Raw genomic sequence first — 15,048 nt, 5'->3', positions numbered from 1 at the left:
TTTTCTAAAATTGGCACACTCCCCAGTCCAAGATAGATAGATAGATAGATAGATAGAGAGATAGATAGATAGATAGATAGATAGATAGATAGATAGATAGATAGATAGATAGATAGATAGATAGAAGATAGAATTGCTTTAATAATTTCTTTCCACTATGTCCACTAGGTGGCAGTGTAGTCTTGTTTAGTTCATTAACCTAAAATAAATGTAAGTTTTTTTTTTTTTTTTTTTTTGCTGTTTTTAAAATTGTTATTTTATTTTTTATTTTTTTTTATGTAATAGTAGTAAAAGTTTGAAAGAACAAATAAAATGTCTAAGGGCTGCTTTCTGATTTTGATGCTCCCATGTAGTCCTAACTGTTAATGAACAACAATTTGTGTTCAACACAAATACAGAGACAACTTAGTTTTGTTGTTTGTTGTTTCTATAAATATAGAACCTAGTAAGATGGGTTTACATGTATTATTTATTTTCCTGTTGCATGAGGTGCAAGTATGTAGGTCCTTTGATCACATTCATTACTGTGAGCTTGTGGCAGTAACTTCTTGGCTATGATCATGCTGGTTTTAGGCTTTTAATTTATACTTAATTTCTATGTTTATTTCACATTCTCATCCGAAACTATGGGAACGATTCATTTGTTTTTGCTGTAGACTTTAGATTGGAAATGAAAAGATGAATATGAGAAGTAGCTTAGAGTTTAGAATTTTAGCTTTTATTTGCTGGTATTTAGCCGATCTTCAACTGTATAGTTTTGATGAGCCTGCACTCAGTGTAGTTTTGTTGTTTGTTGTTTCTGTTAATACAGAACCTAGTAAGATGTTATGTAGATGTGCTATATAGCTCTATAAATAGAATTAAACAGCTTCTCAAGGTTTTTGCCTTCAGTTTAACCTCCATTTGTTGTTAAACTAGATAAGCCAACATGAAGATCAGAACACTATCTATCTGAGAAAAGAAAACCTTTCTGAAAAGAGTGAAAATCAATTGGAAGGCATTGCACAAACATAGGGTCTAGGCATATGTCCTGAAAAAGATCAGACACTGAACAGGTCAGCCAAGAAAGCAACAACTGATGACAGAAATATTGTGAAAGCTGTGAAGAAAAATCCCAAAATGAAAAGTTAGTGATGTGAAATACAACCTTCACATGACAGGTGAAGATAATAAACAATCAACTGTTCAAATAAGACATCGAGAGCAGAAATTTAGAGGCTATTGCACAAGATTTAATCGTCTCATGAGCAATATCAGAAAGCCACCTGGAATTCACAAATGAATAAAGAGAAGGCTACAAAAGTGTGGAGGAAGATATGATCTGTTATGATCCAAAACATACAGTATGAGGTCATCAGTCAAGCACAGTGGAGGTTGTGTCATTCATGCATGGCTGCTTCTGGAACAGAATCACTAATCTTTATTGATGATGGCACTCATATTGATAGCAGCAGAATGAAGCAGCAGAATGAAATCAGAAGTCTGCAGAATTATTCTGTCTGTCGATTTACAAAGAAATGCATCCAGATTAATCAGGAGGAACTTTGTCATGAGCAGGACAATGCTCAAAACACACTGTCAACACAATAAAGGACTTCATCAGGGGAAAAAAGTGGAAGGTTTAAGACTGACCAAGTCAATCACTAGACCTTTACCCAACTGAACAGCATTTCACTCCCTGAAGAGGAGACTGTAAAGAAAGAAACCCACCAAAACAAACAACAACTGAAAGAAACTGTGGTACAGGTCTGGAAAGCATCATAAAAGAAGTGACCAACAATTTGATGATGCCAGTGACTCACAAGCTTGATGCGATTATTGCAAACAAGGGATACGTTTGCAGCCAAAAGTGTTACTTTTACTTCTAGATTTATTTGTTCCTATACTTTTGCTCACTTAAAAATTGAGTGGTTTGATACAAAAGGTTCTATGTTTGATGTTGTTTATTACATCTTGGTGTAAATAGCAGGAAATGAAAGCTGAAATATTAAAGTCTTGTCTCATGTCCAATGTCTTTGGTGTATAGCACAAATAATTTGGCCTTGCCATTGTGTATGCTTATAGTTTGGGAAATAGCACTATCTAAATTCAGAATAAAATATAGCAGGCAGTTCTAAACAAAGATAAAAATCAAATACACATACATTCAGACGGAACAGATAACAAGTTGTAAACAGATACTGATAAAGATTCGAAAAGGTTCCTTTTCCCAAGAATCTTAAATTAAATCATGCTAGCTAGAGGATTTTTCAGGCTTTTGTTTGAAGGAGATTAGTATGGGGCTTGCAGAACAAACACAAAATGTATTATGCCATCTACAGTATATACAGTATACATGCTAGATATAAATAGGTACACTTTTTGTTGTTTCTATGTTTGTTTCTTTGTTTGTATGATGTCTTATTTTGTCTTTTGTCAGTGGCTCCAGAAGCGTAACCCTGCCTGATTTAACTCTGTATTTAGAAATGTATTTGTCTTATATTTCTGCATAAACTGTCCTGAACTTAAATTATTTTTAGAATGGTATTTAATTAAAGTGATCTTTATCTTCTTTTTCATGCAGTTTTCAGTTTACTAGCTTTAGACTTCTGACCCCATCATCCAACAAAAACAGTTATTGCTCAAGTCTGGATCTGGCTGTTCCAAATTGTTCAGGGGAAAAAAAAAATATTACGTTACACTCTTCATCACATGCTGCTAAGTTCAACAAATGTTCTGGAAATTACAGCTCAGATTGCTCAGAGGACAGATTGTGAAAATATGCTGATGCCAATTCAGAAACAAACAAAAAAAGCAGCACAGGAAAAGAAAAACACAAACCTTTGGATTGAGTAAGTGCAGGGAATCACTGGGTTGGGTAATCTCTGAGTAGCTATTATATGAGATTGGCCTTGTTCTGCTTTTGACAGATAACAAAGTAACTCAGGCCTCTAGCATGAAGGTAAGTACTGAATTCAAACCATTATATTTTCTTTAAGCAGGTGGTAATTTAACATTTATGGAAGGTTTTTAGCAGTCAGAAGTAAAGCTGTAACGTTTGTGACATAGGAGTCTACACTATGTAGTTTCTCAGTGACATGAGAAACAGTTTAATTAATGTCACAAAAAGAGAAACTGTCTGTTTTTTAGTCAATATAACGTAACTGTTGACTGGAACTAAAATTCTTTAAAAAATTATTTATATTTTATACAAGATTAATCTTTAAAAAAAAGAAATTATTAGTTTGTACCTTTTTATATGAATTGAGCATTGCAAATTGGATTTGAAAGTTTGAGACAACAGGTCAGACATAATTTCAAGTAAAAAATATTTGTATTTCACTTGTACAGTACATACCCAAGTAGATCTAATTGTGGAGCTCTTTACACTAATTGTTTTATTCTACACTAATTGTTATATTGTTTTATACACTCCTTTTAAATATAGTATGTGCCCCAGAATTACCTCAGGAACTTTTCCACTGTCCTTTTCCTACTGCAACACCTTCTTTAAGAAGCCTTATATTTGGTTCATTTGTGGTTCATTCTGCAAAGAATAGAAGGCTTTGTGTGCTTCATCACTGTATGTGTTTCCAGAAACCTCTGATAAGTGACACTTCATCCTCCCTGCTAGTCCTGCTCATGTCTTTGTCACATATCAGGTAGGTTAAAAAAAGCAACTCTGTGAAAATTAAATGTGGCAATTTCACATCTCTTTAAAAGATTAGCTTGTCCAAAAAACAAATTTGTTTTTTGCACATGTATTTGATCAGTCAAGATATGTTTGCTGTTTAATAGTTTCTTCTTTACTTCTTTAGTGCTAATATTAAGCGCCAGTTTATTATTGTGCTTTAAATGGCTTTGTGGAGTTGTCCAGTGTTATCCAGAACAGGTACTCAAGTCAGCTCTTCTAGGAAGATGACTCAGGTCTTTTCAATGAATCATTTTTCTATTTAAACTCAATATTACTGGTAAACGAGCCAGGTAATGAGAATTGAATGTGGATTTATTCTGCTCTATCATGCAACTGTTTTTGCATGAAGCTGGTAGCTGTAACTTCTATTAGTTGTTACCTTAGTTTATTAGTCTTTTAGCAGCAGGAGCAAACGTCAGACACCAAAATGAATTGGCTGATCAGCTTTGTTTAAAGGTCTGTCTGAGACATTGAACTACTCCACAAAGCCATTAGCACCATAGTGCTACACTAGTGGTTAACAATAGCCTGATTGCAACATTGCAAAAATAAAAGAAGCTCATTTTAGTAAGCTAAAATATCTTAACTGACATTTGGGTGAAGATAGGATTGTTTGGTCATCCATAAAATATTTTGTTTTTTTGAATCAGTTTTGTGTTTAACTCTGACAGATGTGACCAGCCTGTAAACTGCATATGGGGCTCTTACGGAGGCTGGTCAGAGTGTGATGGCTGCACCAAAACACAGGTACACAGAATCAAGTGGAGATTGAAATGGCTAAAATAAAGCATCAAAACAATAAAGCAAATGTTCTCTCCTTTGTATTTGGCTTTTATTAGGTTAGAACTCGCTCCATACAAGTTTTCCCTCAGTTCGGTGGGAGTGTTTGCACAGGGGAGGCTGTTGAAAGACAAGCTTGTGTGCCTACTAAAAGCTGTCCCCTGGAAGAAGGATGTGGAGATCGGTTCCGCTGCACTTCTGGTACTAAACCTTGCAAAAAGATAAGATAAGATAAGAAGTTTTACATAAATAAGAAAAATGTAATTAAAAACGTTAAGAAAAAAGTACCTAAAAACTTAAAATGGTTTGAATACTACATTCATACAACATTTTTAGGATGTAATCTCTCTCTCTCTCTCTCTCTCTCTCTCTCTCTCTCTCTCTCTCTCTCTCTCTCTCTCTCTCTTTAAATAGAATTAGTAAATTAGTTAAATTATCTTTTGCATCACTTTCTGGTATAATCCCAAATTTAGGAGACAAATCTGAAATATTGGTGAAATCATACCAATATTTGACAAAATTTGTTTGTCTGGGACAGAACGTTCTTCAGAATCCAAACATTCTGTTACATAGTGAAGAACATAAAGAGGTTGACATTCATTGTGTGACACATACTTCCTTTACTCGACTTCCTCAGACTCAAAGCCAGTTTAAAGCTAAAAAGCAGATTGATTTTGTTGATAATCTATTACAGTTAAACACATTGTGAAAATAAGACGTGTGTGTGTGTGTGTGTGTGTGTGTGTGTGTAGGTCAGTGTATCAGCTCCACTCTTGTGTGTAACGGTGATCAGGACTGCCAGGAGGATGGTTTAGATGAGCAACACTGTACACAATACAACACTCTTATGTGTAACCTGCATAAAACCCCACCCAATTCTGATCTCACTGGAAAAGGGTAGGACACATTACTTATTAAAAATACTTCAAGAAAATTTACCTGATCTCTACTTTACATATAGCACATCATACTGTACTAACACAAATAAGAATTCAATATACCTTTTAATGCCCTTAAACACAGTATCACTGGGTGAACTCGGAGGGTGTATTGAATTAATTTGAGAAATGGTGCATTCCTTTAAAGCCTAAAGTAAAATGTGTGTTCTAGCATACTAGAAAACTTATATTTATAATGTTTACTTGCTGCTGTATTCCACAGGGTTGATGTGTTGACAGGCAAGCTGAAGGCTGGTGTTATTAACACCCTTAGCTTCGGTGGCCAGTGCAGGAAATTGTTTAGTGGGGACCACAGAGACTTTTACAGACTCTCAGAAAGTATCCTCAGATATAGCTTTCAGGTGAGAAAGCTTTGTGTAATGAATATACTGCAAGTATACTGAGTGTAACTGAATCTAAATATTTGGATTGAACAGATATTGTGTTTTAAACATACAAGTTCAATTCTAGGTCATCAGTGGGAGGTTTTTACTTTCATGTGGGTGAACGGTTAGATATAACATATGCATGTGGCAGGAATTCACTCATCAAGCAGAGAGTGCTCACATTTCAACATATGAATGGTCACTAGTGTTTCTAAAGGCACAGTGCTAGTGTTCATAATAATAATAATAATAATAATAATAATAATAATAATAATAATAATAATAACCTCTGGTTTAGGCCACACCAACTCTTGGTTTAAATCCAAACGCAGATTTGATAATAGCATTTGAAGCAATAAACAGATACATATATTGTCACTACATCTGTGTTATGGAAAGGTGTAAAAAAAAGTCAACAATATGTTAACAATCCAAGCGAGTCTGACCGTTTTCAGTGTGCCACATTAGATCCTTATAATTTAAACTTTTTATATTATGACATAATTGTATATATAAGCAGACATGTTCTGTTATTCAGTTAAAACTCTTATATGTTTTTAAAAAGACAATAAAAAGAGTTGGTAGTGTTCCATAGTTTATCAGTAAACATATCATTCATTATATTTTCATGCTTAACATGTAGTAAAATTTGGATTGCTTTAATTTCTTAAAAAAAGCCTAATGAACTAGTGCATTGTTTATAAGGCTACATTAGACCGCTATACATGTTTATGACAACTGACATTCATAACCCGTTTAAATTGCATACTGATATCCTTCATCCAGCAGGTGTCACCTTTTACAAGCCCTCTTTTTGTAAACTTTGATATCAAGTTTAGTCACCTGTCATATTTATCTTGATATAAGTCTGTTATGTGTGGGATGATATAAACTTAAAATAACAGGGCAGCTACAGTATGTCAGGTATACTTTTTGTCAGGTTTGTTTATACTGTAAAATGTTGTGCTGCCTGTAGCAGTTTAAAAATCAGCAGCATTTGACTTAAATGGAGCGTACATACTGTAAGCTTAAATAAGACCTACTTAGTTTATTTGGAGCACTAACTAATTCATGATTGATTATTTCAGTATAGAGAAACACTAAAGCTAGCTCACAATTTAAAGATAAAATTAATATCTTATTTATTAAAATCAATTTTTTCATATTTTTATCAGGTGGCTGTTGACAGTGACTTTAGTGATGAGTTCTACACCAGCTCCTGGTCTTACATTGACCATGTAGAGCAGCGCTATAAAATCCAAGGAGGCCATGATCACAAAACCTTCCACAATGAACTGAAGCAGGACAAGGTAACGTAATGTAAATGTATTGTAATGTACTCAGTGTGATTTGTTTAGTAAACTGAAAATACTTGAAGTACTTAACACTGTTTAATTATACCTTATATGCAGTGACAAAAAATTCTGCCTTTCTTTTGATGTGGTTCAACTTAATCATTAAGACTTTGGTCACTTTGTAAAATGTGTTGATTTCATTATTTAATGATTGTGAACATTTTCACCATGACTGAATGCAGAAATGAATAACTGAAGTTGTGTGTATTGTTAATTGTTCATTGTTTGGCCACTGATTTCATTGTGAATGCATTGATGGACAACACGTGTAGATGCACCACTGTCTTTTCACAACAAAGTTACAAGGTCAAAAGTTGAACTTTTAATGGCATAAGCTGTAACATACCCATGTCAAAGCCTTTAGGAGACAACTGAACAACACCTAAAAGGTTTAGAAACCCTATTATAGGCTACATTACAACATTACATAAGATATATTTCATTTAAAGCTGGAGTTTGTAATTAAAAAATGTTTCCAAGCATGTGATAAGAATTTCAAATGTGCCATTCAGGGTTCTGCATATATGTTTTTGGGACTCAAACTAGCTCTGCTCAGGCATGGTCTTTAAAAAATGATTTACTGTTGTGAATTCATTTTCAGAGCTGTATACATCTACATCTATCCATCTAGCACCTTAAGAACATGTAGCCATTTAAAAACCATTGAGGAACTCTGGTTTCTGCAGGCGAACAATCTATCTTCAGAAATCTTGAGATGATAAGCTTGAGTTTTGGGATACTGAAAAGTTGTTGGATACAAAATTTTACTATGAAATTTGCATTCTTTCACTTTAGGTAGCTGTAAAACCGCTCAGCTTGTCTTACTGTGGATATATAACTTTTAGATAATAAAGTCATGATTTTCAAAAACACACCAATATATACCAATGATTTACAAGGACAAAAAAATCTGCTGTTCTTCCCCCAGGCCTACCAGCTCTTGATTATCAAGAACGAAGTGGAAGTAGCTCAGTTCCAGAATAACATCCCAGAGTACCTCCCTCTCTCTGAGGAGTTTTGGAGAGCTTTGTCTGCTCTTCCCAACACCTACGATCCAGCAGCTTACCGCTCAATCCTGCAACTCTATGGCACACACTTCATGGCTGAGGGCTCTTTGGGTGGACAGTATCAAGTCCTGCTGGAGTTTGATTCCAAGTTTATGAGTGAAATGAGTATGTGTCATTTAATTGCTGTTCTCCATTTGAGCGGAGGGGGATGACATACATCCAGTTATACCCAAACACTTAAAATTCACAGAATGCTGCTCACTCTCATAAGACACTTGTAATACAAAAGTTATATAACTCCCTCAACACTATAAACCTGTCAGAGAGGGTCCCATGTCAAAGGGGTCAGAGAGGGTCCCATGTTCTTTGAAAGGCAAAGAACTCTTTAGTGTAATAATACCTTTCATATTAGCTCCACTGTAAATTACTGACTCAGGACCTTTAGCATGTCTGTTTAACAAACTGATATACTAATATCCGATTAATTAATAGTTAACCTATTTTCATAGAAATGTAGAAACCCTGCATAGGTTCAGTGGAGAAACCTATAAGAGAGGGTTTTCTTATTAGGGAGGCTTCCAAGTGGATCCAAGTGGCTTTTTAGGACCAAGAATCCAATAAACCCTTAAAAAACTATTTAAAAGCCAGTTCATATAAATGTGTACCTCCTGATTTAACCTATGAAATGATTCTTTGACATTAACAACATAGGAATTTATACCTCAACAGTTTTAAATGTTCAAATCTGATTAGTCATAACATAACATCATTTTTTTAACAACAGCAGCTCTTTAATAAACATTGTAAATCAAGCTTTGTCGACTGCTGTTATAAGTAAATAATCAGCTTTGGGATGGTAACGGTAGTTTTATTCTTTATATGTACCACTGGTTCTAATGTAGTTAATATCTTTTTTGTTTCAACATGCAGGTCAAACAGATACTGACTTTCACAAGTGTGTCACACGTGTCAAGAGACGTCTGTTCCGAAAGAAGAGAACGACCAAGTGTGAGAAATTGGTCCAGTCACTTAGGAGCTCCAATGGTTAATTTATTTCTTTTCATACAGTACTGTACATTCCACAAGGTAACAAAGAAATCTGCAGCTTAATTTAATCTCTAAATGTTGTTTCACAGAACAAAGCAGCAAAACACTGCAAGTGAAGACCAGCATAATTGGAGGTCATGGTGCTTACGTGGCTGGTTTAGGCCAGCTGGATATGGAGAACCCTGAGAATAACTATGCCATGTATGCCAAATGGGCTGGCTCAGTCAAGGACTTCCCTCAGGTCATCAAATCAAAGGTATTGTCTAAACAAATGTAATAAAATTCAGCAATTTGTTTTCTAACATACAAGTAAAGGATAATTTTTTAATTCTGAATTCCTGTAATACTTCACCATACTGTTCATCAACTTATAGGTAGTTATGCAGGAATTTAGCAGGGACAAATAAGTAGTTCTTTGTACACATTTTTCCTGTACCTATCAGTAATTAATCAGTAGTTATTACAGCCATTATTATATTGAACTATTTAGTAATTGGTGCTTAATATTCAGTTAATTGATGCTTGTTAATTGTGAAGTCCTTCTAATGTATTTACAAATGAACTAGCATTTAACTAGTAGTTCTTTGTATTTTAATCTAAGGGCTAGTGAAAATCTACTCATTCATTCGTTGACAGTATTGTGAAGTGTTTTTTAAAAAAGAAAGAAAATTGTTCCACCACTTATACAATTGATCGACAGTTGATTTAAATTCAAATATTAATCAATGCATTGTGCAGTGGGCTACAGGAAGGCAAAAAAATAAATAAAATAGAGAGAGAATGACAGCACTGTTCAGAGGATAAAAGGAGGTCAGTTATAATATATATTCTAAAATTTATTTTATACGTAAGTATAAGTATATCTTTCATATTTGATTTGAGTAGATATTCCAGACAGAATAAATTTATAGCTTTTTCTGTCATAATATCTTTAGCTGAGGCCAATCTATGAGCTGGTGAAGGAGGTGTCATGTGCACAGCTGAAGAAGCTCCACCTGAAGAGGGCACTGGAGGCCTACCTTGAGGAACAAAGCCCATGCCACTGCAAGCCTTGCCACAACAATGGCAGGCCTGTGTTGAGTGATGGAGTGTGTACCTGTGTGTGCAAACCCGACACCAGCGGCACATCCTGCCAAAACGGTCACGTCCTTGGAGAACAGACAGGTATAGCTGAGTATGATATTTTTTGCCACGGTGTTAACAAGGATTTAAATGTGGTATTTTTCAGCAGAGATAAGCCAATCATTATTGAAATGATCAGATAAATATTGTAGAAAAGCATTTATCTAACACTGGAAGTTTCAACAATAAATGTATCTATAAAAGGATAGAAAGATTCACCGATATGTTGTTTTGTTCTTTAATAAAGAAATCAATTTTAATTGGTGCAAAATTGCTGTAGTATTATATGAATTATAATATATTATAGGACAGAAACTTTGTGGGGTAAAAGATCTCTGTTTCATCACACCATACCGCCATTGATTGCTTTCTTTGAACATCACTATTTTTTGCAGGAGTTGTTCATGGCAGTTGGAGTTGCTGGTCAGCCTGGGGAACTTGTTCTCAGGGTCAGAAATCAAGGACTCGCATATGTAATAACCCTGTACCGAAAAACGGGGGCAAACATTGTGTAGGCCCTTTCATCGAACACAAAGCCTGTGAGGACCCGGACCTTGAACACTTAAGGTGTGATGGTGAAAAGTATTTCATTGTAAAACGCTATTCTTTACATCATATTCAGCCTTAATACAGTGATTGACATTTTAGATTTATGGAGCCACATTGTTTTGATTCATCCCTGACCCCGGTAAAGTCTTGCAAGCTTCCACCTCCTGTGCGAAATGGGTTTGTTTTGGTGAGCTTCTCCAACTGTCATGATGCAACACAACATTTTGATAAACAAACTGGAAGACTGGCTTACCTGTTACTAATCTGTTCCCTCACTATTTAGAGCCCTAAAGATGTTTATGCAGTTGGCAGTAAGATTGAATACGCCTGCATTGAAGGATATGCCGGGGATCCTGTAGCTGAATGTACGGAGAGCTTGAACTGGAAGAGAGGACAAACAGAGTGCAAGAGTAAGTCAGAAAACTGAACAGTATATTTGCAGAAGGGTTTCAGAATTGTAGATTATTTAATCTTAAAAACACTTCGAATGAGTGCAAAGATTTTACAAATTGAATTGCATTCTGATTTGTCAGAATGTGTTGATTAATTGTCTATAAAAAAAACCCTCTATAACAGTGGTGTGGCCCACAAATGACAGGCGATTGTCTTGTTAACTTAAAAAGAAAGAAAAAGGAGAGACTAGAGAGGGAACTGACCATATAAGCATTCAACATCAATAAATCATTTGTAATTGTAAACAATCTGCTGTGGTTTAAGAGAAAGAAATCATACCTACGGACATCTTGTTATAGGAAAAGTATTGGAGTGTCTCCACTTCGTCAAACCACCCCATAATTCATTATTTTCTATATTTTTATCCTTACTGTCACCAACATTATGCTAATTTTCTGTATTAATATTAAAACATAAAAAGGTCTTAGCTTTATACTGTAACTTCAGATATAGTTCAGCTTTATTTGTGAAATGAAATGATTATGATTGTGATTAAAAAAATTTAACCTCAATTTAACCTTTATGCTTTGTACCAGAAACTTCATGTGATGCTCCACCACTCCTGAATCATGTCATAGCCTCACCCTTGAAGCAGACGTATTCGATAGGAGAGACAGTGTCCTTGTCATGTCCCAGTGGCATGCAGCTCGAGGGACAGCAGGAGATAATCTGCCGTGCCAGTCTCAGCTGGTCCCCAATACCCAACAATATTAAATGCAACCCAGGTACAAAATTTAAGTAGGTTTCCTGCACTGGCTAGCTGGTATTTTAATCCAGTTTTGAAACTGTACCTTACAAAATATCTGAATCTTCATCAGAAGCCAGAAATGAATCTATAGCACTTCATTAATTTTTCACAAACTGTGATTTAGGATTTTCATCAAAAGCAGCATGCAGTAAAAATGTAATTATTATTATAAAATAGATAATGCGATGTTATGTATTAAGTTGAAATAATGAAATACTTAATATAATAATTCATGTTCCTCTCATACTATTTTGACTTAATCCAAAGGCTTTTTTCCCTCTAGATTTATATAATGACATAAGAAATTACTTTCTAGTGTTGACTCCCTTTTGCTGAACCTCACAAAGGTTCACTAGTCACTAACTGACTTAAACTAGTTTATGTTAAATTAGCAACACACATCTGTAAATTGGACTGCTGACTATGAGACACACAGTGTTTTACATTTGTTAGTTGGTGCAATATTTGTCCTGTCATCCTAAAAAAAGCAGTGTAAAAGCTAAGAAAGTCACATGTATGTTCCAAATACTGTTGGCCAAGCTCAGAGCACAGCTGCTTTTTAAGTGGAACAGCCATTATTTATCCACATGTTTTGGCATAGCCCTTTTAGAAGAGTGCAGGAGTGTATCTCGGTTGTTGTGAAATAATAATATCCTCTCATTTTCTTACACTGAAATGGATTGTGTGTTTTAGTGGTCCAGTTAAAGGTGCCCAAGGGCTGCAAGCCGTGGGAGAAACCTGGACAGGCCCAATGTGTGTGCAAAATGCCATATGAATGCGGGTAAGCTGTTTTGTAGGCTCAGTTCTTGTATCATGTCATATATAGTAGTATGCAAAAGTCTTAGCCACCCTATATTTTATGTGGAAATTTTGACTTTTGTTTATTTGATGTTTTATGCATTATTGGATAAGTGAAACAGAGTTCTTTTGGAGCCCAGTTAACACTTCAGAGGAAAGAAAATCACAAAGAGGTTGTCAGAGTTTACCTGCAAAACAGTAGCAAGTCCGTAGTAGCAGTGTAACCTGAAACTACTAATGCAAACATAAATTTATGCATGCATACCGATAGATAGATAGATAGATAGATAGATAGATAGATAGATAGATAGATAGATAGATAGATAGATAGATATTTATACTGTATACATGTTACTGTAATGATTCAATACAGATATTTGCCACAGTCTTATGCATAGACCTTGATCCGAATACATATATTGTGTAGTAGGTTGTTAGTTATTAACAATGCCCTTTTTGGATGCCTGAGCAAAACATTTATTTTGTGGACCTATTATAGCTATTGTATATACTTCTGCAAAGAAAAACCTGTATTATTTCTGAGTGTCTCATTCCACAGGACTTCTCTGCAAGTGTGTGCCTCTGTGCGTCCAGGCCTGGTGAAACAAATGGGCGTGTGTCAGCTTGGTGCCATGCAGTGTCTGGGCCGGACACTCTCTCTCCTCCAGGACACTGCGTGTGATTGGCAAGAGACCAAAGTCACATCCTGTCAGGACTGCAAGCCATGGGAGGAGTGCACTGGTATGACTTTCTGATTATTATTTTAAGAATATTTGAATTCCTTTTTTTTTCCTCTTTGCCAAATGTAAAACTTTTATTTAAAACTTGTCATTTTAGTAAAAAACATATAAAATATTATGTCCTGAAGATATTTTACTAGTGTTGGAAGACTTAAAAGTTACAGCTTCACCTCTGACTGCTACAAATCACTGACACTGATGACTCTTTCCATTAATGTTAAATAAATCCACACGTTTTTAGTCTGTTTATGTAAAATCTTAATATTTTCAGTGATTTGCATCTGCTTTCTGACATAGTGGTATAAAATATTATATAAAACACACAGGCACTACAGAGAGGGCCGAGATTGAACTGAATGCTACTGTGTATGTTTTCAGGTGTGGGGTGTAGTTGTAAAGACCCAGAGGATTGTCCAGAAGAACCTGCTCACCTTTGTGTCTCTGTTGACAACGGCAGCCATGAGTCTATGACAGAATGTGAGGCTGGGGCTTGGAGGTGTTTAGGAAACAACATCAGAGTCATCAACATTGGAAAATGTATAAATTGAACTAAATCAGCATAACTTTCATATGATCTCTATCTTTTTTTTTATTATTCCTGCTGTGTCATTGCTGTTTTGGCTGCAAATAAAAGTTGTGTTTTGTATCTTGTGACTATTTGTTTTATTACGTAATAATTTGTATCAGACAGCATTGATTAGTATAAAGACGGCTTTACATGCTATGGTTTTGGATGTTATTAATTTTATTGTTTTGATCAGCAAAGATTGCAGATTTTGCAGATATTGCAGAGTCCTATGCTGGTATTAAAACACATAATAGGGATTTTCATCTTTGGTTTATTCTAAACCACAGGTAAACTGAATCCGGGGATATCCTTATATATTTCTCATAATTTACCCGGCGTTAACAATTAATCCTGGCTTTTTATAAAATGATGCTTCTCACTGTACATTCCCAAACCCTGAGTTTATGTTATTTGCGTATTTGCACTTTCAACAACCATAATTAGATAAATACAGCATGCAACCTGTTTAAATAAAGGTTTGTCTAAAATTTAAAAAAGACAGGTCTGCCTTACTGTGCTTGTTATCTTTTACATCTTTGTATTCTTTTTGTTTAAGTTTGTAGTTGACCAGGCGTTGGTTGATAGCCAGCCAGGACTTTTCAGACCATAATTGTAAAAAAAGTCTCCTCTTTGCTCAATCTCTGTCACCATTTGATGTTATTTTATTTCCTCAAATGCTATGACTACTGTTTACACAGCACACAGGGTTTCTGTGACTGTATGAAGCATGTGATATGCAGCACATCCTGTTCAATTTCTGTGCCGGTTGCTAAGCATCCAGCCTGACACTGCATCAATTCACACTTTACATATTTGGCACCACAGTTTGCCAGAGTGGGTAAAAAACACACTGCATTTAACCCCACCTCTAAAATAAAAGTGCG

The 15,048-nt window shown here is 35.2% G+C and overlaps 1 protein-coding gene across 1 annotated transcript; it reads left to right on the top strand.

Moving 5' to 3' along the window:
• The first annotated feature begins 2,791 nt into the window (after positions 1–2,791).
• Positions 2,792–14,242, top strand: c7b (complement component 7b). The gene is made up of 18 exons (XM_060891287.1): positions 2,792–2,941; positions 3,577–3,641; positions 4,345–4,420; positions 4,513–4,654; positions 5,206–5,350; positions 5,615–5,753; positions 6,953–7,087; positions 8,061–8,304; positions 9,070–9,183; positions 9,276–9,442; positions 10,122–10,350; positions 10,704–10,875; positions 10,957–11,044; positions 11,141–11,267; positions 11,847–12,035; positions 12,752–12,839; positions 13,416–13,597; positions 13,975–14,242. The coding sequence occupies exons 1-18, from the start codon at positions 2,936–2,938 to the stop codon at positions 14,142–14,144; spliced, it is 2,478 nt and encodes an 825-aa protein (XP_060747270.1). The 5' UTR covers positions 2,792–2,935; the 3' UTR covers positions 14,145–14,242.
• Positions 14,243–15,048: the final 806 nt, after the last annotated feature.

The sequence above is a fragment of the Tachysurus vachellii genome, chromosome 17 (genome assembly GCF_030014155.1).
Source record: "Tachysurus vachellii isolate PV-2020 chromosome 17, HZAU_Pvac_v1, whole genome shotgun sequence".
Classification (NCBI taxonomy): Eukaryota; Metazoa; Chordata; class Actinopteri; order Siluriformes; family Bagridae; genus Tachysurus; species Tachysurus vachellii.
This window is presented reverse-complemented; position numbering and strand designations above follow the sequence as displayed.

Coding starts and splice junctions, on each gene's coding strand:
- c7b (XM_060891287.1), top strand. Junction 4,421..4,512: donor ATGGCTGCACCAAAACACAG/GTACACAGAATC, acceptor GGCTTTTATTAG/GTTAGAACTCGCTCCATACA. Junction 11,045..11,140: donor TGCGAAATGGGTTTGTTTTG/GTGAGCTTCTCC, acceptor CTCACTATTTAG/AGCCCTAAAGATGTTTATGC.